The sequence below is a fragment of the Trachypithecus francoisi genome, unplaced genomic scaffold (genome assembly GCF_009764315.1).
Source record: "Trachypithecus francoisi isolate TF-2019V2 unplaced genomic scaffold, Tfra_2.0 Lachesis_group3, whole genome shotgun sequence".
In the NCBI taxonomy this organism is placed as follows: Eukaryota; Metazoa; Chordata; class Mammalia; order Primates; family Cercopithecidae; genus Trachypithecus; species Trachypithecus francoisi.
In genome coordinates this window covers 55,545,995-55,568,387 of record NW_022681468.1, presented here as the reverse complement: position 1 = coordinate 55,568,387, position 22,393 = coordinate 55,545,995, and the positions used below count along the sequence as shown (strand labels likewise).

Here is a 22,393-nt window from a genome sequence, read left to right as displayed (position 1 = left end):
GGGTCAGTCAGACCCTGAATATTCTATTTTCAGAAACAAGTTCAGGCTATACTTTCTTATCCTTATAACTAAACTACGCGAAAGTGCACTGCCCTCAAAACAAATATACATGAAGATATGACAAACACTAAACTTGTCCCACCAAGGCAAAAATTTCTTTATTTCATAGCAGACTTTATATAAGAAATCCGAGTAATTAGTTTCTGTTCTAAGAGTATCTGTAATCCGTCCTAAAACCTGTCTCCATAATCTATTGACAAGTCTAGGGATATTTTTCCTGTCAAGACATTACCTCTTATCATGAAGCTTCCTGTTGTCAGATATTCTCCAGTTGGTGCTGTTTTAGATACCTGAAGAACACAATAATACATTATATTCTTATTTTAAAAAATACTCCGGTTTTCTTTTTCCACTTAAGGAGAAAGTAAATTCAGAGTCAAGTAAGCCACACTGTCTCCTGAAAAGTTTGTAATTTCATATAAATTCTCAATACTGAAGGGAAAGATACCTTTCATGACAGATAAGCCTCTCGAAGTAACAAAGAAAAAACAAAGAATCCACTACATCAATCATTTTCTTTCTTTTTTTTTTTTTTTTTTGAGACGAAGTCTCACTCTGTTGCCCAAGCTGAAGTGCAGTAGCACAATCTCAGCTCACTGCAACCTCTACCTCCTGGGTTCAAGCGATTCTCCTCCCTCAGCCTCCTGAGTAGCTGGGACTACAGGCACTCGCCACCATGCCCGGCTGATTTGTGTATTTTTAGTAGAGACGGGCTTTCACTATGTTGGCCAGGCTGGTCTTGAACTCCTAACCTCGTGATCCATCTGCCTCAGCCTCCCCAAGTGCTGGGATTACAGGCGTGAGCCACCATGCCCGGCAATAATTTTCAAATGCCATGGATGACAGCAGAACTGGTCCACTCATCTCTTCCAGCATGAGATGTAATGAGAAAACTAACGATAGGTCAATGAGCTTATCATAAAGCTATGTTTATTAAAATAAAGCTCTATTTATTAAATAAAATCCTTGTCTAAGATACTGTTTTTGATAATAAAGTTTTTTTTTCTTTTTTTTTTGAGACAGAGTCTCGCACTGTCACCCAGGCTGGAGTGCAGTGGCCCAATCTTGGCTCACTGTAATCTCAGCCTCCCAGGTTCCAGCGATTCTCCTGCCTCAGCCTCCCAAGTAGCTGGGACTACAGGCGTGTACCACCACGCCCGGCTAATTTTTGTATTTTTTTAGTAGAGGTGGGGTTTCACTATACTAGCCAGGCTGGCCTCGAACTCCTGACTTCATGATCTGCCCACCTTGGCCTCCCAAAGTGCTGGGATTACAGGCATGAGGCAAAAGTAACCTTTCACTATATGAAATAAAGATTATAGGAGATTTTTAAAAAATATATCCTATTTTGGCAAACAGAAAGTGAGTAAACTTATCCCATAATTTAAAAACATTTGGGGGCCAGGCGTGGTAGCTCATGCCTGCAATCCCAGTACTCTGGGAAGCCAAGGTGGGTGGATCATGAGGTCAGGAGTTCAAGACTAGCCTGGCTAAGACAGTGAAACTCTGTCCCTATTAAAAACACAAAAATTAGCCAGGCGTGGTGGCGGGTACCTATAATCCCAGTTACTCAGGAGGCTGAGGCAGAGAACTGCTTGAACCCAGGAGGCAGAGGTTGCAGTGAGCCGAGATCGCACCACTGCATTCTAGCCTGGGTGACAGAGCAACACTCCATCTCAAAAAAAAAAAAAAAAAATTATAAATCTTTGAAACCCCCAAATCTTCAGAGTATCTTTATTAGTCATAGTTATTAAAATAGCAAGGGGCCAAGTGTGCTAGCTCACACCTGTAATCCCAGCACTTTGGGAGGCGGAAGAAGGAGTTCACTTGAGGCCAGGAGTTTGAGACCTGGCCTGGCCAATATGGCCAAACCCCATCTCTATAAAAATAGAAAAAGTAGCCAGGTGTGGTGGCACACTTCTGTAGTCCCAGCTACACAGGAGGAAGAGGCAGGAGAATCGCTTGAACTCAGGAGGCGGAGGCTGCAGTGAGCTGAAATTGCACCACCGCACTCGAGCCTGGGCAACAGAGCAAGACTCCATCTCAAAACAAACAAACACAAAAAACCAGCAAGGGATTAAAAACACACTAAATTTCATTCTAAAAAAATTTCTTAATAAAAGAATTAAAACCACTTTCATAACAGCACTGAGGTAGCAATTTATAATCCCCCTATAATGACAATATCACAGCACAGCATAGAATAAATATAAAAAGGTACAAAAATGAAACTAAATCTAAGGGAGTATAATGAAACTGAACTCTTTTCATCCTACTGTACAGCTTTAGGAACTTATAAAAGTACATCATTATCAATTATAATTCTCAAAAGTATGATAAGAAATCAATAGCAATGTGAGGTCAAATATGGAATGAAGTATCACCAAACTAAACAGTGCTGGCCAGGCACCATAGCTCACACCTGTAATCCCAGCACTTTGGGAGGCTGAGGCAAAAGGATCACTTGAGGTCAGGAATTCGAGACCAGCCTGGCCAACATGGTGAAACCCCATCTCTACAAAGAAAAAAAAATAAATGCAAAAAAAAAACCCCAACAACATCATTAACCACAAAGAAGGGCAATTACTAAAAACAAATGAATTAAAAAAACAAAAACAAAGAGGATATGCCTACTTTTCTGGAAGGGCCCAAGAGAATTCAGAATATTCCAACAAAGATGAACAGGAGAAAGGCCTTTTAGGTCAGTATGCCAATAAAAATCGATAATAACTGGAATACTCTTTATCCTGTATAACTGCATGGATCACTCTCTCTTCATTTACCTCTCTGCTCAAATCCTACCTTCCTAGAAAGGTTCCCCCAATACTTCATCCAAAATGGTATCCCCTATCACTCTCTATCCCCTTTCATGCTTTAAAAAATACATATTTTATGGCACTTATTACCTGACATTATGTACATATTTTCCTCTATCAAAAAAATGTGAGCTCTATTAGAGCCTTGTCTGCTTTATTTACTTCTATACTCAAAATTTGGCACACAGTAGCTCTTAGTAAGTTAAGAAAAAGGACAAGAGCCCTTATTACCTGATGATGGTACACCCACCAAGCACTAGTGATAACTCGTGCATCCCAAGCAGCACTGTAGCAAAGTGCCATTGTGCCAGCTTCAGTCAAGGTCCGTGGGGGGATGGGTTCTCCTGGAATAACAACGCATAATGTTTCAACACCAAAGCATGGACTTTCTCCAGAGAAAGATGAAAATTACATGCTGCATGACAGGGTCAATCATGTATCTTTTTTTTTTTGAGACAGAGTCTCGCTCTGTCACTCAGGCTGGAGTGCAGTGGCACAATCTCAGCTCACTGCAACCTCCACCTCCTGGGTTCAAGCAATTCTCTGCCTCAGCCTCCTGAGTAGCTGCGATTACAGGTGCCCGCCACCATTCCTCGCTAAATGTTTGTATCTTTAGTAGAGACAGGGTTTCACCATCTGGGCCAGGCTGGTCTTGAACTCCTGACCTCATGATCCACCCACCTCAGCCTTCCAGAATGCTAGGATTACAGGCGTAAGCCACCGCATCCGGCCGGTCAATCATATATCTTAAATACTAATACATTTTTACTTCACCATTATAAAAAGTTACTAAAAATGTATTTTTAATATTGCTATTTACAGAGCAAGCTTTTAAATGACCTATGTAAATAAAACATGTCAGAGAAGAAATATCCTCTCACATCAGTAATTCTAACTTCACTCCAGAAAAGATAATTTAGAGAAATCCATTTAAAGTTTGAAGACTTCCAAAATTAAAACAGATTGGCGGAATCATGAACACGAAGAGCATATATGAATAATATGTCCCTTATGGTTAGATTTCAAATATTTTTAAATTGGGGTATAATTCACCTGCCATAAAATTCACCCCTTTAAAGTGTACAATTCAATGGCTTTTTGTATATTCATAATGCTGTGTGACCATGACCATCAACACTATTTAATTCCAGAACATTTTCATCATCCCGGAAAAGAAACCCTATATTCATTAGCAGCCACTCCCCATTTTCTCCTCTGTACCCAGTCCCTGGCAATTACTAATCTATTTTCTGTCTCTATGGTTTTGCCTAATTTGGACGTTTTATACAAATGTAATCATACATAGCATTTTAGGTTTGGCTTCTTTCACTTAGCTTAATGTTTTTCAAGGTCATTCCATGTTAAAAGCACATATAAGTACTTCTGTTCTTTGTAAGTCTGAATAATATTCCATTATATGGATATACCACATTGTGTTTATTCATTAATTGAATGACATATGGATTGTTTCCATTTCTTGGCTATTATAAATAATGCTGCTATCAGTATCTGCAAACAAGTTTTGTATGGACACATACCTTTGCTTATCTTGGGTATATACCTAAGAGAGGAATTGCAGGGTCAATTATGTTTTACATTTTTTGCAACTGCCAAACCATTTCCCACAGCAGCTGTATCACTGTCCATTCCCACCAGCAGTATTCTATTTTCTCCACCATCATCACCAACACATGTTACTGTTTTTGCCAGCATCATCACCAACACGTGTTAGTGGGTATAAAGTGGTATCTTGTGTTTTTGAGATGGAGTCATGCTCTTTTCACCCTGGCTGGAGTGCACTGGCGTGATCTCCGCTCACTGCAACCTCCGCCACCTGGGTTCAAGCGATTCTCCTGCCTCAGCCTCCTGAGTAGCTGGGATTACAGGTGTGTGTCACTACGCCCGGCTAATTATATATATATATATATATTTTTTTTTTTTTTTTTTTTTTTTTAACTAGAGATGGGGTTTCACTATACTGGCCAGGCTGGTATCAAACTCCTGACCTCAAGTGATCCACCTGCCTCTGCCTCCCAAAGTGCTGGGATTACATGCATTAGCCACAGCGCCTGACTGGTATCTTGTGATTTTGATTTAAATTTTCCTAATGACTGATGATACTGAGAATTGTTTCATGTGATGGTTGGCCATTCACGTATCTTTGCAGAAATATCCATACAAATCTCTTGCTCATTTTTCAGCTGGGTTACTTCCCTTTCTATTGTTGAAACTTAAGAATTATTTGGATACTAGTCTCATCAGATAAATGATTTGCAAATATGTTCTCTTATTCTGTGGGTTGTCGTTTAACTTTCTTGATAATGTTCTTTGGATTAAGGTTTTATTTATTTATTGTATTTTTTGAGACGGAATTTCGCTCATTGCCCAGGCTGGAATGCAATGATGCCATCTCAGCTCACTGCAATCTCCGCCTCCTGGGTTCAAGCGATTCTCCTGCCTCAGCCTCCCAAGTAGCTTGGATTACAGATGCCTGCCACCACGCCAGGCTAGTTTTTCATATTTTTTAGTTGAGACAGGGTTTCACCATGTTGGCCAGGCTGGTCTTGAACTCTTGACCTCAGGTGTTCCACCTACCTCGGCCTTCCAAAGTGCTGGGATTACAGGCGTGAGCCACCGTGTCCGGGCTGAATTAAGGTTTTTAATTTCATGTCTAACTTATCTGTTTTTTGTTTGATTACTTATGATTCTGGTATCATATCTAAGAAATTACTACATGATACAAGATCATGAAAATTTATGCGTTGTTTTCTTCTAGCAGCTTTATACTTCTGGCTTTTAAGTTTAGGTCTTGGATGCATTTTAAGTTAATTTTTTTTTTTTTTTTTTTTTGAGGCGGAGTCTCGCTCTGTCGCCCGGACTGGAGTGCAGTGGCCGGATCTCAGCTCACTGCAAGCTCCGCCTCCCGGGTTTTTACGCCATTCTCCTGCCTCAGCCTCCCGAGTAGCTGGGACTACAGGCGCCCGCCACCTCGCCCGGCTAGTTTTTTGTACTTTTTAGTAGAGACGGGGTTTCACTGTGTTAGCCAGGATGGTCTCGATCTCCTGACCTCGTGATCCGCCCGTCTCGGCCTCCCAAAGTGCTGGGATTACAGGCTTGAGCCACCGCGCCCGGCCAAGTTAATTTTTATAAATAGTGTGATGAACAGGTCTATCCTCAATCTTTTGCATGTCGATATCTAGTAGTCCACACTACTGTTAAAAAGTTAAGCCACAGACTGGCAGAAAATATTTGCAAAAGACATAACAGATGAAAGATTGTTATCTAAAATATACAAAAAACTCTTAGAACTCAACAGTAAAAACACGAACAGCCCAATTAAAAAATAGGCCACTTTTAACAGACACTGCATCAAAGATATACATATGAATATCTAATAAGTCATCAAGGAAATGCAAATTACAACAACACTGAAATACACTATGCATCAATGATAATGGCCAAAATTCAAAACACTGACAACGCTAAATTCTGGTGGCAGTGGAACAGGAACTCCCATTGCTGGTGGTGATGTAAAAGGATACAGCCACTTTAGAAGACAGTCTGGTGGTTTCTTACAAAACTAAAAATATGGCTGGGTGTGGTGGCTCATGTGTGTAATCCCAGCATTTTGGGAGGCCGAGACGGGTGGATCACGAGGTAAGGAGATCGAGAGCATCCTGGTTAACACAGTGAAACCCCGTCTCTACTAAAAATACAAAAAATTAGCCAGCCTGGTGGCGGGCGCCTGTAGTCCCAGCTACTCAGAAGGCTAAGGCAGGAGAATGGCATGAAACCAGGAGGCAGAGCTTGCAGTGAGCCGAGATCGCACCACTGCACTCCAGCCTGGGCGACAGAGTGAGACTCCGTCTCAAAAAGAAAACTAAAAATACTCTTACCATGTGATTCAACAATCTTGATGTTCTGTATTTACCAAAATGAACTGAAAATTTATATCCATACAAAAACCTAGGCAGATGTTTATAGTAGCTTTATTCATATTGCCAAAACTTGGAAGCAACCAAATTCAGTAGATTAATGGATAAACTGTGGTTCATCCAGACAACTGAACATTATTAGGGATAAAAAGAAATGAGCTATCAAGCCATGAAGAGACATGGAGGAAAGGTAAAAGCACACTACTAAGTGAAGAAGCCAGCCTTTAAAGATCAGTGGTTGTCAGGGGTTGGGGGAAGGGAGGAATGAACAGGCAGGGCACAGAGGATTTTTTTAGTACAGCCAAACTAAATCTGTATGATACTATAATGGCAGATACATGTTTTATACATTTGTCCAAACTCGAAGACTACACATCATCAAGAGTGAACCCTGGCTGGGCTTGGTGACTCATGCCTGTAATCCCAGCACTTTGGGCGGCTGAGGTGGGCAGATCACTTGAGGTCAGGAGTTCAAGACCAGCTTGGCCAACACAGTGAAACCCTGTTTCTTTTAAAAATACAAAAACTAGCCAGGTGTGGTGGCACGTGCCTGTAATTCCAGCTACTTTGGAGGCTGAGGCAGCAGAATCGCTTGAACCCGGGAGGCAAGGTTGCAGTGAGCCAAGATTACGCCACTGCACTCCAGCTGGGCAACAGAGCAAGACTCTATCTCAAAAAAAAAAGAGTGAATCCTAATACAAACTGTGGACTCTGGGTCATAATGATGTGTCAATGTAGATTTATTAGTTGTAACAAATGTACTGTTCTGGTGGGGGATATTGATAATAGGGGAGGTTACGCATGTATGCAGCAGGGGTTATGTGGGAAATCTCTATACATTCTGCTCAATTTTGTTGTGAACCTAAAACTGGGCGAAAAAATTGTCTATTTAAAAAAAGAGGCCGGAGGCTGGGTGCAGTTGTTCATGCCTGTAATCCCAGCACTTTGGGAGGCCGAGGCAGCGGATCAGAAGGTCAAGAGATCAAGACCATCCTAGCTAACACGGTGAAACCCCATCTCTAATAAAAATACAAAAAATTAGCCCGGCGTCGTGGCGGGCACCTGTAGTCCCAGCTACTCAGGAGGCTGAGGCAGGAGAATGGTGTGAACCTGGGAGGCAGAGCTTGCAGTGAGCCGAGATCACACCACTGCACTCGAGCCTGGGCGACACTGCAAGACTCCATCTCAAAAAACCAAAAACAAAAAATAAATTAAAAAAAGAAAGAAAGAAAGAAAAAAGAAACAGGAAATTCTATCCCCATTGGTCTTGGCACCACTGCTGAAAATTAACTGACCATAAACTACAGGTTTATTTCTGGAATCTCAATTCTATCCCTTGATCTATTTGTCCATCTTCATGCCAGTACCATAGTGTCCTGCTTACTGTTACTGTGTAGAAAGCTTTAAAATCAGGAAATATGAGTCCTTCAAAATTTGCTCTTCATTTTCAATACTGCTTTGGCTAATCTGAGTCCCCCTGCATTACCATATGAATTTTAGAATCAGCTTCTCCATCTCTTAAAAAAAAAAAAAAAATGCTGGGCCAGGGGCAGTGGCTCATGCCTGTAATCCCAGTACTTGTGGAGGTCAAAGTGGGTGGATTGCTTGAGCTCAGGAGCTCGAGAGCAGTCTGGGCAACATGGCAAAACTTCATCTCTACAAAAAACACAAAAATTAGTTGGGCACAGTGGCATGTGTCTATAGTCCCAACTACTCAGGAGGCTGAGATGGGAGGATCGCTTGAACCTGGAAGGTCAAGGCTGCAGGGCACCAATCACACCACTTTATTACAGCCTGGGTGACAGAAGGAGACCCTGTCTCAAAACAAACAAACAAAAAAAGCAGCTGCAATTTTGAGGGATTACACTGAATCCATAGATTACTGGGGAGTACTGCTATCACAACAATATTAAGACTTCCAATACAAGCACATGAGATGTCCAATTTAGCTCTTTAATTCCTTAAAATAATTTTATAGTTTATTATTTGTAAGTGTTGTAAGTCTTTTGGTAAATTGATTCCTAAGTATTCTATTCTTTTTAATGCTATTATAAATTGACTTGTTTTATTAATTTCCTTTTCAGACTGTTAATTGGTAGTGTATAGAAATACAAGTGATTTTTGTTTATTGATCTCATATCCTGGACATTGCTGAACTTATTAGCTATGATAATTTCTGGTGGATTCTTTAGGTTTTTTTAAATGTGTGAGATCATATCAACTGTAAACATAGTTTTACTTTTGCCTAATTTGGATTTTATTTCTTTTTATTGCCTAATGACCTATATAGAACCATCAGTATAATGTTAAATAGAAAGGGCAAGAAACAAACATATCTGTCTTATTACTGATGGGAGGAGGAAAGTACCCAATCTTTCAGCAGTAAGTATGATTGTTAGCTGTGGGTTTTTCATAAGTGCTTGTTTACCAAGTTGAGGAATATCGCTTCTATTCCTAGTTTGCTGAGTGTTTTTATCACAAACAAATGTTGAATTTTGTCAAATGGTTTTTCTTCATAAGTTGAGATAATCTATGTGTTTTTTGTCCTTTATTAGTAGACTGTATTACACTAATTTCCATATACTGAACCAACCTTTCATTCCTGAGATAAATCATACTTTGTCATGGTATATAGTCACTTTAATATGCTGCCAGATTCAGTTTGCTAATATTTTGTCAAATATTTTTGTCTATATTTATAACTGGTATTAGTCTGTAGTTTTCTTGTGTTATCTTTGGTTTTTGTAATACTGGCCTTGTAGAATGAGTTAGGAAGTGTTCCCATTGATCCCATATTTTGGAAGAGTTTGTAAGAACTGGCATTCAACCTTCTTTATAATTCACCAGTAAAGTCATCTGGCCTAGGGTTTTCTTCGATGAGTATTTTTAACATCTTTTTCTTTATTATTAATCCAATCTCTGTACTTACAGGTTTATTTCAATTCTCTATTTCTTCTTGAGTCAGTTTTAGTATTTATATCTTTGTAGGAATTTGTCCATTTCATCTAGGTTACATAATCTACTGGCATATAAGTGTTCATGGTATTGCCTTATAATCCTTTCAATAGCTGTAAAGTCAGTAGTAATGTTCCCTATTTCATTCCTGATTTTAGGGATTTGAGTCCTCTATTTTCTTGGTCAGTCTAGCCAAGGGTTTATCAATTTTGTTTACCTTTTCAAAGAACCAACTTGGGTTTTGTTCATTTTCTCTATTTTTTTCCTATTCTCTGTTTTATTCATTTCTACTCTAATATTTACTATTTTCTTCCTTCTCCTTGCTTTGGGTTGTTTTTCTAGTTCTTAAAGTGCAGTTAGGTTACTGATTTGAGATAGAAATTTCCTCTTTTAAATATAGGCATTTGGCCGGGCGCGTGGCTCAAGCCTGTAATCCCAGCACTTTGGGAGGCCGAGACGGGCGGATCACGAAGTCAGGAGATCGAGACCATCCTGGCTAACACGGTGAAACCCCGTCTCTACTAAAAAATACAAAAAACTAGCCGGGCGAGGTGGCGGGCGCCTGTAGTCCCAGCTACTCGGGAGGCTGAGGCAGGAGAATGCGTGAACCCGGGAGGCGGAGCTTGCAGTGAGCCGAGATCCGGCCACTGTACTCCAGCCTGGGCGACAGAGCGAGACTCCGTCTCAAAAAAAAAAAAAAAAAAAAAAAAAAAATAGGCATTTACAGCTATAAATTACCCCCTAAGGGCTGCTCTTCTTGCATCTCATAAGTTTTGACATACGGTATTTTCATTTCATTCATCTCAAAGTGTTTTGTGGCATATTTTGTGATTTCCTCTTTGTTCCATTCCTTATTTGTAACTGTGGTATTTAATTTCCACATACTTATGAATTTAAAACATTTTCTTCTACTACTGGTTTCTAATTTCACCTCATTATAGTCAGAAAACTTACTTTGTCTAATTTCAAGAGTTTTAAATGTATTAAGACTTGTTTTTGTTTCTTTTTTTGAGATGGGAGTCTCACCCTGTCGCCCAGGCTGGAGTGCAATGGCGCTGTCTCAGCTCACTGCAATCTCTGCCTCCTGGGTTCAAGCGATTCTCCTGCCTCAGCCTCCTGAGTAGCTGGGACTACGGGCGTGTGCCACCACACCTAGCTTATTTTTTGTATTTTTAGTAGAGATTGAGTTTCACCATGTTAGCCAGGTTGGTCTCAACCTCCTGACTTCATAATCTGCCTGCCTCAGCCTCCCAAAGTGCTGGGATTACAGGCGTGAGCCACCACATTCGGCCAAGGCCTGTTTTAGAGACTATCCTATGGTCTACCCCAGAGAAGATTTCATGTGCACCTAAGAATACAGGGTGAGCACCCCAAATCTGAAAATCCAAAATGCTCCAAAATCTAAAACTTTCTGAGTGCAGCATGACGACTAAAGAAAATGCCCACTGGTGTTTGCTAGAAATGTTTTGGAGCATTTTGAATCTCTGATTTTTGGATTTGGGATGCTAAACTGGTAAGTATAATGCAAATACTTCAAAATATAAAAACACTTCTGGTCCCAAGCATTTCAGATAGGATACTCAGCCTGTATTGTGCTGTTGTTAGGTAGAGTATTCTAGAGGTGTCTGTTAGATTTCGTTTATAGTGTTGTTCAAGTCTTCCATTTCCTTGCTGATTCTGCGTCCAGTTATTCTATGACTGAAAGTTGGGTATTAAAGTCCTCAATTATTATTGTAGAACTATCTCTTTCTCCCTTCAATTCTGTCAGGTCTGCTTCATGTATTCTAGGGCTCTGTTATTAGCAGCACATATAACTGTTATATCTTCTTGATAGACTGATCCTTTTATCACTGTATCTTTTTTATTACGTGTGTGTGTGTGCGCGTGTGTATGTGTGTGTCTGTGTTTTAGAGACGAAGTCTCATTCTCTCACCCAAGCTGATCCTCCCACCTCAACTTTCTGTAGCTGGGACCACAGGTGCATGCCACTGCACCCAGATTTTTAAAAATTATTCTAGAGGTGGGGTTTCACTGTCTTGCCCAGTTTGGTCTCAAACTCCTGGCCTCAAACAATCCTCACACTTCAACCTCCCAACGTGCTGGGATTACAGCCATGAGCCATCACATCTGGCCCTCTTAAATTTTTGTCTTACACTAAAAATATTTTAAAGAAAGGAATAAGAATTCTGAATAGAAAGAAATATATTACCTGTTGGATTCTTAATTACACAGCTAGTAGCTCCATGAAGATCAGCGTGTACATAAATGTCTCCTTAAATACAGACAAAAAAAAATGACACTTTAAGTTCTAATTCTCTTTTTTTTTTTTTTTTTTCAGATGGAGTCTCACTCTGTCGCCCAGGCTGGAGTGCAGTGGTGTGATTTCGGCTCACTGCAACTTCCGCCCCTGAGGTTCAGGCAATTCTCCCACCTCAGCCTCCCAAGTAGCTGGGATTACAGGCACACACTACCATGCCCAGCTAATTTTTTTGGTATTTTTAGTGGAGACAGGGTTTCACCATGTTGGCCAGGCTGTTCTTGAACTCCTGACCTCAGGTGATCCACCTGCCTCAGCCTCCCAAAGTGGCTGAGATTACAGGCGTGAGCCACCACACCCGGCCAAGTCCTAACTCTAAGTGTGAAAAATGATTGCAAACTTTAACACCGCAACAGTAACCTTTTAAAAATTTGACCTACAATGACTCTGAAGACTGAAAGTTACTCAATACTCTAATGTAATAGAGTATTGAAAGTCCAACACTACAGATTAGCTCAGCAATATCATTTTAGGAATATTCACTTAAAAACTAAAAGCATCAAAACACATACTCAACAAACCATGAAGCATCATGCATCAAATCTTTCTACTAGTTAAATCTATCAAACAAAAGAGTATAACAAGAAAATCAATGCCTAATATTGAGATAACTGATCCAATCATTTAAGAGAAAATTCTTCCGAATTTTAATCTTACCTACCTGGTGTCAAGTATCTTTTCACAATTATTTCATTCTGTTGCTGATCTCGTCCACCTATAATTAGATAGTTCTCTGAGCTAATGAACCATAGAAATTTCTCAAACCTACCAAGATGAAAGAAAAAAAGTTAACTTTTCTTTATAGCTGCCTGAATTCATACCCTTTTTGCAAACGAAACACAACAGGAAGCTATCCTGCCTGTGTAGTTTAAGACAAGTTGATGGTTTAATTTTTTTTAAGGTATCCAGCTGAATTTGACTAAAAACCTATAATATAAATTGCCCTAGGATATTCTTAAGACAGTCTTAGAAAAAAGAAATTAAATTCTATATTTAAAAAAGTTACCTTCTTACTCCATAAGCCTTCTTAAACTCAATAACTTCTTTTTTTTTTTTTTTTTTTTTTGAGACGGAGTCTCGTTCTGTCGCCCAGGCTGGAATGCAGTGGCCGGATCTCAGCTCACTGCAAGCTCCGCCTCCTGGGTTCACGCCATTCTCCTGCCTCAGCCTCCCGAGTAGCTGGGACTACAGGCGCCCGCCACCTCGCCCGGCTAGTTTTTTGTATTTTTTAGTAGAGACGGGGTTTCACTGTGTTAGCCAGGATGGTCTCGATCTCCTGACCTCGTGATCCGCCCGCCTCGGCCTCCCACAGTGCTGGGATTACAGGCTTGAGCCACCGCGCCCGGCCTTAAACTCAATAACTTCTAACAATAAATTACATAAAGCAAAAGTATAAAATGTCATATGGTCCCTAAGTTTAGCTTTCTTTGAGTGAGGTACTGAAGAGGCTTTAGACCACTGATAAGAAAGAAATGTTGGTTTCCCACTCTGTTCTCAATAAATGAACGTAATTAATCTTTATATATGATATTATTTACGTTGTTTTAAACACAAAAGACCAAAAATTGTCTTTAGGAGGGTAAAATTATAACTTTTCTCAAAAGACAAAGTAACTTGGGTTTTCATGATTAATACCTGCAAGATAAAAAGTATAGAGTATATTATCTGTATGACATTTAGAAAATGACATGCAAGACAGATGAAAATAAATACTTGCTACATGATATATGACTACAGAGATTATCTTCTGTATGTTTTAATCCACAATTTTTAAAACTTTTGGTTAAAAATGGTAGACTAAGCACAGATACTTAACTTACACTCCCTAATACAACAGTGAAAGGACTTTACTACTATTTTCTAATCTGACTTTTTAATTGGGTAACATATACTCATGGTTGAATAAAATTATTTACTTATAAAAAAGGTCAGCCCCCGGCCGGGCGCGGTGGCTCAAGCCTGTAATCCCAGCACTTTGGGAGGCCGAGACGGGCGGATCACGAGGTCAGGAGATTGAGACCATCCTGGCTAACACGGTGAAACCCCGTCTCTACTAAAAATACAAAAACTAGCTGGGCGAAGTGGCGGGCACCTGTAGTCCCAGCTACTCAGGAGGCTGAGGCAGGAGAATGGCGTAAACCTGGGAGGCGGAGCTTGCAGTGAGCTGAGATCCGGCCACTGCACTCCAGCCCGGGCGACAGAGCAAGAGTCCGCCTCAAAAAAAAAAAAAAAAGGTCAGCCAGACACGGTGGCTCACATCTGTAATCCCAGCACTTCAGGAGACTGAGGCGGGCAGATCACGAGGTCAGGAGATCTAGACCACCCTGGTTAACACGGTGAAACCCCGTCTCTACTGAAAATACGAAAAATCAGCTGGGCGTGGTGGCAGGGTCCTGTAGTCGCAGCTACACTAGAGGCAGAGGCAGGAGAATGGCGTGAACCTGGGAGGCGGAGCTTACAGTGAGCCGAGATCACGCCCCTGCACTCCAGTCCAGGCCACAGAATGAGACTCCGTCTCAATAAAAAATAAAAATAAAAAATAAAATAAAAAATAAAAAAAAGGTAGTGAGAGATCCTGCATCCCTTCAGTTCCTGTCACTACACCAAAGAGGGAGCCATTGTGATTGGCTTTCTGAGCATCCTTCTCGAGATTCTTTACACATAGAAAAGTTAAAATATTTATCCTAATCTTCTCTTTCCTATTGCGGGAAGTCAGGGACCCCGAATGGAGGGACCAGCTGGAGCTGTGGCAGAGGAACATAAATGTTAAGATTTCATGGACATTAACCAGTTTCCAAACAATACTTTCATAATTTCTTACACCTGTCTTACTATCTTTTTTTTTTTTTTGAGACGGAGTCTCGCTCTGTCACCCAGGCTGGAGTGCAGTGGCACAATCTCGGCTCACTGCAAGCTCTACCTCCCAGGTTCATGCCATTCTCCTGCCTCAGTCTCCCAAATAGCTGGGACTACAGGCACCTGCCACCATGCCCAGCTAATTTTTTGTATTCTTTTTAGTAGAGACATGTTAGCCAGGATGGTCTCGATCTCCTGACCTCGTGATCCACCCGCCTTGGCCTCCCAAAGTGCTGGGATTACAGGCATGAGCCACCGCACCCAGCCCTTACTTTAATCTCTTAATCCTGTTATCTTCGTAAGATAAGGACATACATCACCTCAGGACCACTGTGATAATTGTGTTAACTGTACAAACTGATTGTAAAACGTGTGTTTGAACAATACGAAATCAGTGCACCTTGAAAAAGAACAAAATAACAGCGATTTTCAGGGAACTAGGGAAGACAACCATAATGTCTGACTGCCTGCAGGGTCGGGCAAAATAGAGTCATATTTTCCTTCTTGCAGAGAGCCTATCAACAGACATGCAAGTAGGGAAGATATCTCTAAATTCCTTTCCTAGCAAGGAATATTAATAATTAATACCCTGGGGAAGGAATGCATTCCAGTGGGGAGGTCTATAAATGGCCACTCCAGGAGTGTCTGTCTTATGCAGTTGAGATAAAGACTGCAATATGCCCTGGTCTCCTGCAGTACCCTCAGGCTTATTAGGGTGGGGAAAAAACTCTGCCCTGGTAAATCTGTGGTCAGACTGGTTCTCTGCTCTTGAACCCTGTTTTCTGTCGTTTCAGATGTTTATCAAGACAATACGTGCACTGCTGAACATAGACCCTTATCAGTAATTCTGCTTTTGCCCTTTGCCTTGTGATCTTTCTTGGACTCTTTATCAGGAGTTTTTGATTTTGCCCTTGTCCTGTTTCCTTAGAAGCATGTGATCTTTGTTCTCCATTTTGCCCTTTGAAGCATGTGATCTTTGTGACCTACTCCCTGTTCTTGCACCCCCTTCCCTTTTGAAATCCTTAATAAAACTTGCTGGCTTTAAGGCTCCAGTGGGCATCATGGTCCTACTGATATGTGATGTCACCCCCAGCAGCCCAGCTGCAAAATTCCTCTCTTTGTACTCTTTCTCTTTATTTCTCAGCCGGCCGGCACTTATGGAAAATATCAAGAAACTATGTTGAAATATTGGGGGTGGGTTCCCCCAATACATTTTTAGACATAGCACAAACTGTTCTGCATATTGCTTTTTTCACCTAAAAGTACATTTTCTTCGTTGCTGAATGGACACACTACACTTACTTAACCTTTCCCCTATTGATAGTAAAGAGGTCTGTAAAAAGACAAAGATATAGGGACAAAAATAATGGGAGAGAAAAATCAAAGATGCATTTTGTAATCATCCTAGTAAAGGAATGTACAGCCAACAAGTCAATAAAAAGTAGTCAATCAAAAGAAGGCAATAATGAAGACAAAAGAGGACACAGAACAAATGGGACAAGTAAAAAGCAAATAGTAAGATGGGTAGATTTAAACCCAAATATATCAGAGATTACATTAAATATAAATGCATTAAATGCCCAGGTAAACAGCAAAGACTGTCAGACTGCTCCTTTAAAATACAAGGATGGAAAGGCTGAAATATAATGATGAAAAAAGATAGCCCAGGTGCGGTGGCTTATACCTGTAATCCCAGCACTTTGGGAGGCCAAGGCAGGTGGATCACTTGAGGTCAGGAGTTTGAGACCAGCCTGGCCAACATGGTGAAGCCTCATCTCTACTAAAAACAGAAAAATTAGCCAGGCATGGTGGCAGACACCTGTAATCCCTGCTACTCAGAGGGCTGAGGCAGAATTGCTTGAACCCAGGAGGCAGAAGTTGCAGTGAGCCAAGATTGCAGCACTGCACTTCAGCCTGGGTGACAGAGCAAGACTATGTCTCAAAAAAAACAAAAAAAAAAAAAAAAGAAAGAAAGAAAAAAGATATACTGTGTAAACACTAACCAAATGAAAGCTGAACTAGTTACACCTGACAAAGAAGGAAAAAATAATTACAAGTTAGAAGGACATTTCATTAAAGTTGATAGAAGGCTCAATTCATTAGAAAGATATAACAGTTACATAGTTGTATCATCGAATTACATTGTCTCATATATAAAAAGCAAAAACTGGCAAAAGTAAAAGGAGAAATGGACAAATTCGCAGAAGAATATTATAACTTTCTCCAATAAAAAAAAAAAAAAAAAAAAAAAAAAAAAAACACTGCTCACCAAAACTAGGAAATCTGAACAGTCCTTACATTTACTAAATAATTTGAATCTGCAATGAAAAGCTTCCCCAACGAAAACTCCAGGACGACTCAGCTTCACAGGTGAATTTCATCAGATATTTAAGAACAACTGAAAAAGGACACTTTCCAACTTGTTTATGAGGCAATATGACCTTGATACCAATACCCAACAAGAACATTACAAGAAATGATAATTACAGGATGATCCTATTCAACAACAGAGATGTCAAACAAAACAGAGAGAGAGAGAGAAGAGACAAATACAACCAAATTTGAAAGCTAGAAAACAAATGGACAAGTGATCAGACTTAAGAAGCTGAATCCTAAGCTAACAGTGAAAAAAGCAACAACTAAATTTACAATGTAAAACTCATAAAACGCTAAACAAATGGCAGCACAAACACTTAAGGAAGTACGAGTTTAAGATGAGAATGAAAACAGGAGGACTGGCTGAGAGTCTGTTCAAGAAGCAATTAGTTCCACATACGTTCTTTCCAGTTAATTTCTGTTCCATTTCCTAACAGAAGGCCAGAGGTTAATTTATCTAGAAAGGGTATAAAGATCATCTCTGGACAAGGGTAAATGTGGCACAGCTATATAACCAGGAGTAACATATGTAAAACACAGCAAATAAGTAAATGAATTACTGGATCCTGAGACTCTCAGTCTATTATTTCCACTGGGCTCCCCAAATGCTGCAGCAGCCAGGTCTTCACCTTACAAGCAGGAGAGAAAAAGAATCTTTTCCGGGAAATGAGACTAGCTCAAGAGGAAAAGGGCTAAAGACAATGAAGATTCTACACAAAATGGCCAACACAGATCATTTCACAAGCCCAACCACCCAGGGAACTTCCAGTCAGCATTTTAATACCCTACCATAAAATGTAAAACGTTGAATAGACAATCAAGGAGCACCAGACATTAATGAAAGTCTCTAATGTAAAAGCTGGAGATAAAAGCAACATTTTTAAAAAAGTGTCTGTACTCCCAGCTACTCAGCAGCCTGTGCGACAGAGCAAGGCTCTGTCTCCAAAAAAAAAGAAAAAAAAAAAAAAAGGAGGGTGTGGTAGGGCTGAGGTGGGTATGTCAAAAACAAGTTACGGTAACATAACATGAGTAACTATAGACATCCAATATATGGCACAAGGAATACAGTTAATAACTGTATTATATATTGGAAATTTGCTGAGAGTAGATTTTTTAAGTGTTCTTACCACACACACGAAAAACAGAGTAACTATGTGAGATGATGGATATGTTAATGTGCTTGACTGTTTCATTTCATTACGCATATGTATATAATAAAAACATACTATAGACCTTAATTATATATATATATGTTTCTTTTTTTGAGATGGAGTCTCGCTCTGTTGTCCAGGCTGGAGTGCAGCGGCATGGTCTTGGCTCACTGCAACGTCTGCCTCCCAGGCTTAAGTGATCCTCCCACCTTAGCCTCTCAAGTAGCTGGGACTACAGGTGTGCGCAACTACACCTGGCTAATTTTTGTACTTTCTGTAGAGACGGGGTTTCACCATGTTGCCCAGGCTGGTCTCGAACTCCTCATCTCAGGTTATCTGCCCGCCTATGGCCTCCCAAAGTGCTGGGATGACAGGAGTGAGCCACCGCACCCTGTCTTTATAGAAACATCTTGAAAAGCAGAGAGTTCTGAATGTTGATGTCCCTGAGATAGAGCAATTGCATGTACCCAAAATCTGTGTGTTTTCGTTTGTGAGCATCTGGTCCAGTGCCCTCCCTTCACTTGCTCCAAGGGTACAGGATGTTGTGATACCCATTAGCTAATTACCTTTGGGAAATGATTTCAGAGCATCAGAGTGCATTTCAGCCATCAATTTGCTTTTTTTTTTTTTTTTTTGAGACAAAGTCTCCCTCTATTGCCCAGACTGGGGTGCAGTGGCACGATCTTGGCTCACTGTAACCTCCACCTCCCAGGTTCAAGCGATTCTTCTGCCTCAGCCTCCAGAGTAGTTTGGTCTACAGACACAAGCCACCACACCTGGCTAATTTTCATATTTTTAGTAGAAACGGGGTTTCACCTTATTGGCCAGGCTGGTCTCGAACTCCTGATCTTGTCATCCACCCGCCTTGGCCTCCCAAAATGCTGGGATTACAGGTATAAGCCACCATGGCTGGCTCCCATTTCCTTTTGTTTGACAGCAGGCAAGTGTCTGTTTGTTGAAATGACACATTTGATCCTTTTTTCTTTTTTTAAGACGGAGTCTTGCTCTGTCGCCCAGGCTGGAGTGCAGTGGCTGGATCTCAGCTCACTGCAAGCTCCGCCTCCTGGGCTTACACCATTCTCCTGCCTCAGCCTCCCGAGTAGCTAGGGCTATAGGCGGCCGCCACCACGCCTGGCTAGTTTTTTTTTTTTTTTTTGGTATTTTTTTAGTAGAGACGGGGTTTCACCGTGTTAGCCAGGATGGTCTCAATCTCCTGACCTCGTGATCCACCTGTCTCGGCCTCCCAAAGTGCTGGGATTATAGGCTTGAGCCACCGCGCCCGGCCCATTTGATCCTTTTTAAGGCTCAAAGAAAAGTTAATGAATACCTTTTGAGTTTGGTGCCACGACAGAGTCATTCCTCAAAGCTGTCAGCACTTACGCGCTGTCCTCTGGTATGCATGACTGCATGACTTTGCTTAAGTTCCTTACCCTCTCTGTTTCAGATTCTGAAAGTATTGTATCAAGAGGTAATAATGGGCTGGGTGTGGTGGCTCATGCCTATAAGCCCGGCACTTTGGAAGGCCAAGTAGAGTAGATCACTTGAGGTCAGGAGTTTGAGACCAGCCTGGCCAATACGGTGAAATCCATGTCTACTGAAAATACAGAAGTTAGCCAGGCATGGGGGTGCACACCTGTAGTCCCAGCTACTTGGGAGGCTTAGGCAGGAGAATCCCTTGAGCCCAGGAGGTGAGGGCTGCAGTGAGCCGAGACTGCGCCACTGTACTCCAGTGTGGGCAACAGAGCTAGGACTCTGTCTCAAAGAAAAAAAAAGTAATAATGGCAGGGCCAGGTATGGTGGCTTTTGTCTGTAATCCCAGCACTTTGAGAGGCTGAGGTGGGAGGATCGCTTGAGCCCAGGAGTTCGAGATCAGCCTGGGCAATACTGAAAGATCCCATCTCTTTAAAAAAAAAAAAAAAAAAAAAGAGGTAATGATGGCTCCCTTCCTCTCATTAACACACTCCAGGGATGAAAAGGATGACAATGTCTATGTGTATGATAGATTGTGGAAAGACTACCGCCATGTTAAGTGAAGAAAGGGAGTACATCTGCTGAACAGATTAACTTCTGGTCTCCAATCAGTAAGTGTGGGTGGGGTAGGGGGACTGCATGACTTTTTGTTTTTGAGAGGTCTAGCATTATCAGAGTCCCCTTAGATAAATTTTTTTTTTTTTTTGAGACAGAGTCTTGCTCTGTCACCCAAACTAGAGTGCCTGGATCTCGGCTTACTGAAACCTCTGCCTTAAGTTCAAGTGATTCTCATTCCTCGGCCTCCCTAGTAGCTGGGATTACAGGCATCCCCACCACACTCAGCTAACTTTTTTGGTAATTTTTTTAGTAGAGATGGGTTTTCACCATGTTGGCGAGGTTGGTCTCGAACTCCTAACCTCCAGTGATCCAACTGTCTTGGTCTCCCAAAGTGCTAGGATTACATGCGTAAGCACCACCACGCCCAGCCTAAATATATATAATTAAATAAAATTTAAAAAGAAACAACTTAGAGAAGACAAAGACTTGCAAAAAAGAATACTAAAAAAATTTAATACATCAAAACTATTCTCAGAGAGCTAAAAGAAACTAAAGCAGAAACGTATTTATTTTTTTAAAAAGGTATATTCCAAGAACCAAAAAAAGTCCTCTCTTTTTTTTTGCCAGGAACACTATGTTGAGGAGAGAGTTCTTAAAATTAAAAACATGATAGGAAGTAATAAAAAATTCAGTGGAAGGACTTGGTGAAAGATAAAGCCGAGGAAACTCCCAGGATGTGGAGCAAAATGATAGATTTGAAAACAGAAAATACAACAAAATTGGAGGACTGGTCTAGGGGGTCCCGTATCTTAAAAACAAGATTTCCAGAAGGAAAAGAAAAAAGAAAGCAGAGGTCAGGCAGTTTTTCAAGAACTATTTCCAAAAAATGTCTCAGAACTGAAAGTTTCTGAATTAAAATAGCCCACAAAGTATCCAACATAATGGATTAAAACATCACCACCAACCCCAATTGTAAAATTTTGAAAAATTTGGAAAAAATATTGGGAGGGGAGAAAATCTACAAGCTTGTAGAAAGGCAAAAACAAGTTTCATGTAAAATATCAACGATCAGCCAGGTGTGGTGGCTCATGCCTGTAATCCCAGCACTTTGGGAGGCTGAGGGGGGCGGATCACTTGAGGCCAGGAGTTAGAGACAAGCCTGGGCAACATGGCAGAAACCTTTCTCTACTAAACATACAAAAATTAGTTGGACATGGTGGCGGGCACCTGTAATCCCAGCTACTCGGCAGGCTGAGACAGGAGAATCACGTGAACCTGGGAGGCGGAGGTTGCAGTGAGCCAAGATCATGCCACTGCACTCCAGCCTGGGCAACAAAGTGAGACTCTGTCTCAAAAAAACAAAATAAAAAATAAAATAAAATATCAACCATCAAAATAATACCAGATTTCTCAAGTTACTATAATGAAGCAATACCTTTAAAAGTCTGAGGAGGCCGGGTGTGGTGGCTCACGCCTATAATCTCAACACTTTGGGAGGCCAAGGTGGGTGGATCACGAGGTCAGGAGTTCGAGACCAGGGTTGGCCAGTAAGGTGAAACCCCATCTCTACTAAAAATACAAAAATTAGCCGGGCATGGTGGTGGGTGCCTGTAATCCCAGCTACTCGGGAGGCTGAGGCATGAGAATCGCTTGAAACCAGAAGGCAGAGGTTGCAGGGAGCCAAGACTGCGCCACTGCACTCCAGCCTGGGCAATAAAAGTGAAACTCCATCTCAAAAAAAAAAAAAAAAAAAAAATATGTCTGAGGAAAACGTATTTTCATAGTAGAATTCTATATTTAATTTTTTTTTGTTTTTAAGAGATGGGGTTTGGCATGTTGCACAGGCTAGTCTCGAACTCCAAAGGTCAAGAGATCCACCCACCTCAGCCTCCCAGAGTG

The 22,393-nt window shown here is 41.0% G+C and overlaps 1 protein-coding gene across 3 annotated transcripts in view; it reads right to left on the bottom strand.

Annotated features, from left to right (window-relative positions):
• The window catches only part of NEMF (nuclear export mediator factor), a 69,851-nt gene that overhangs the window by 19,244 nt on the left and 28,214 nt on the right, over positions 1 to 22,393 (bottom strand). For all 3 annotated transcript variants that reach the window (XM_033188105.1, XM_033188106.1, XM_033188108.1), the window contains 4 exons: positions 12,745 to 12,848; positions 11,976 to 12,038; positions 3,108 to 3,220; positions 293 to 350 (listed from right to left, as the gene is read on the bottom strand). In XM_033188105.1, coding sequence (XP_033043996.1) covers positions 293 to 350; positions 3,108 to 3,220; positions 11,976 to 12,038; positions 12,745 to 12,848 — 338 coding nt within the window. The remainder of the gene's footprint in view (positions 1 to 292; positions 351 to 3,107; positions 3,221 to 11,975; positions 12,039 to 12,744; positions 12,849 to 22,393) is intronic.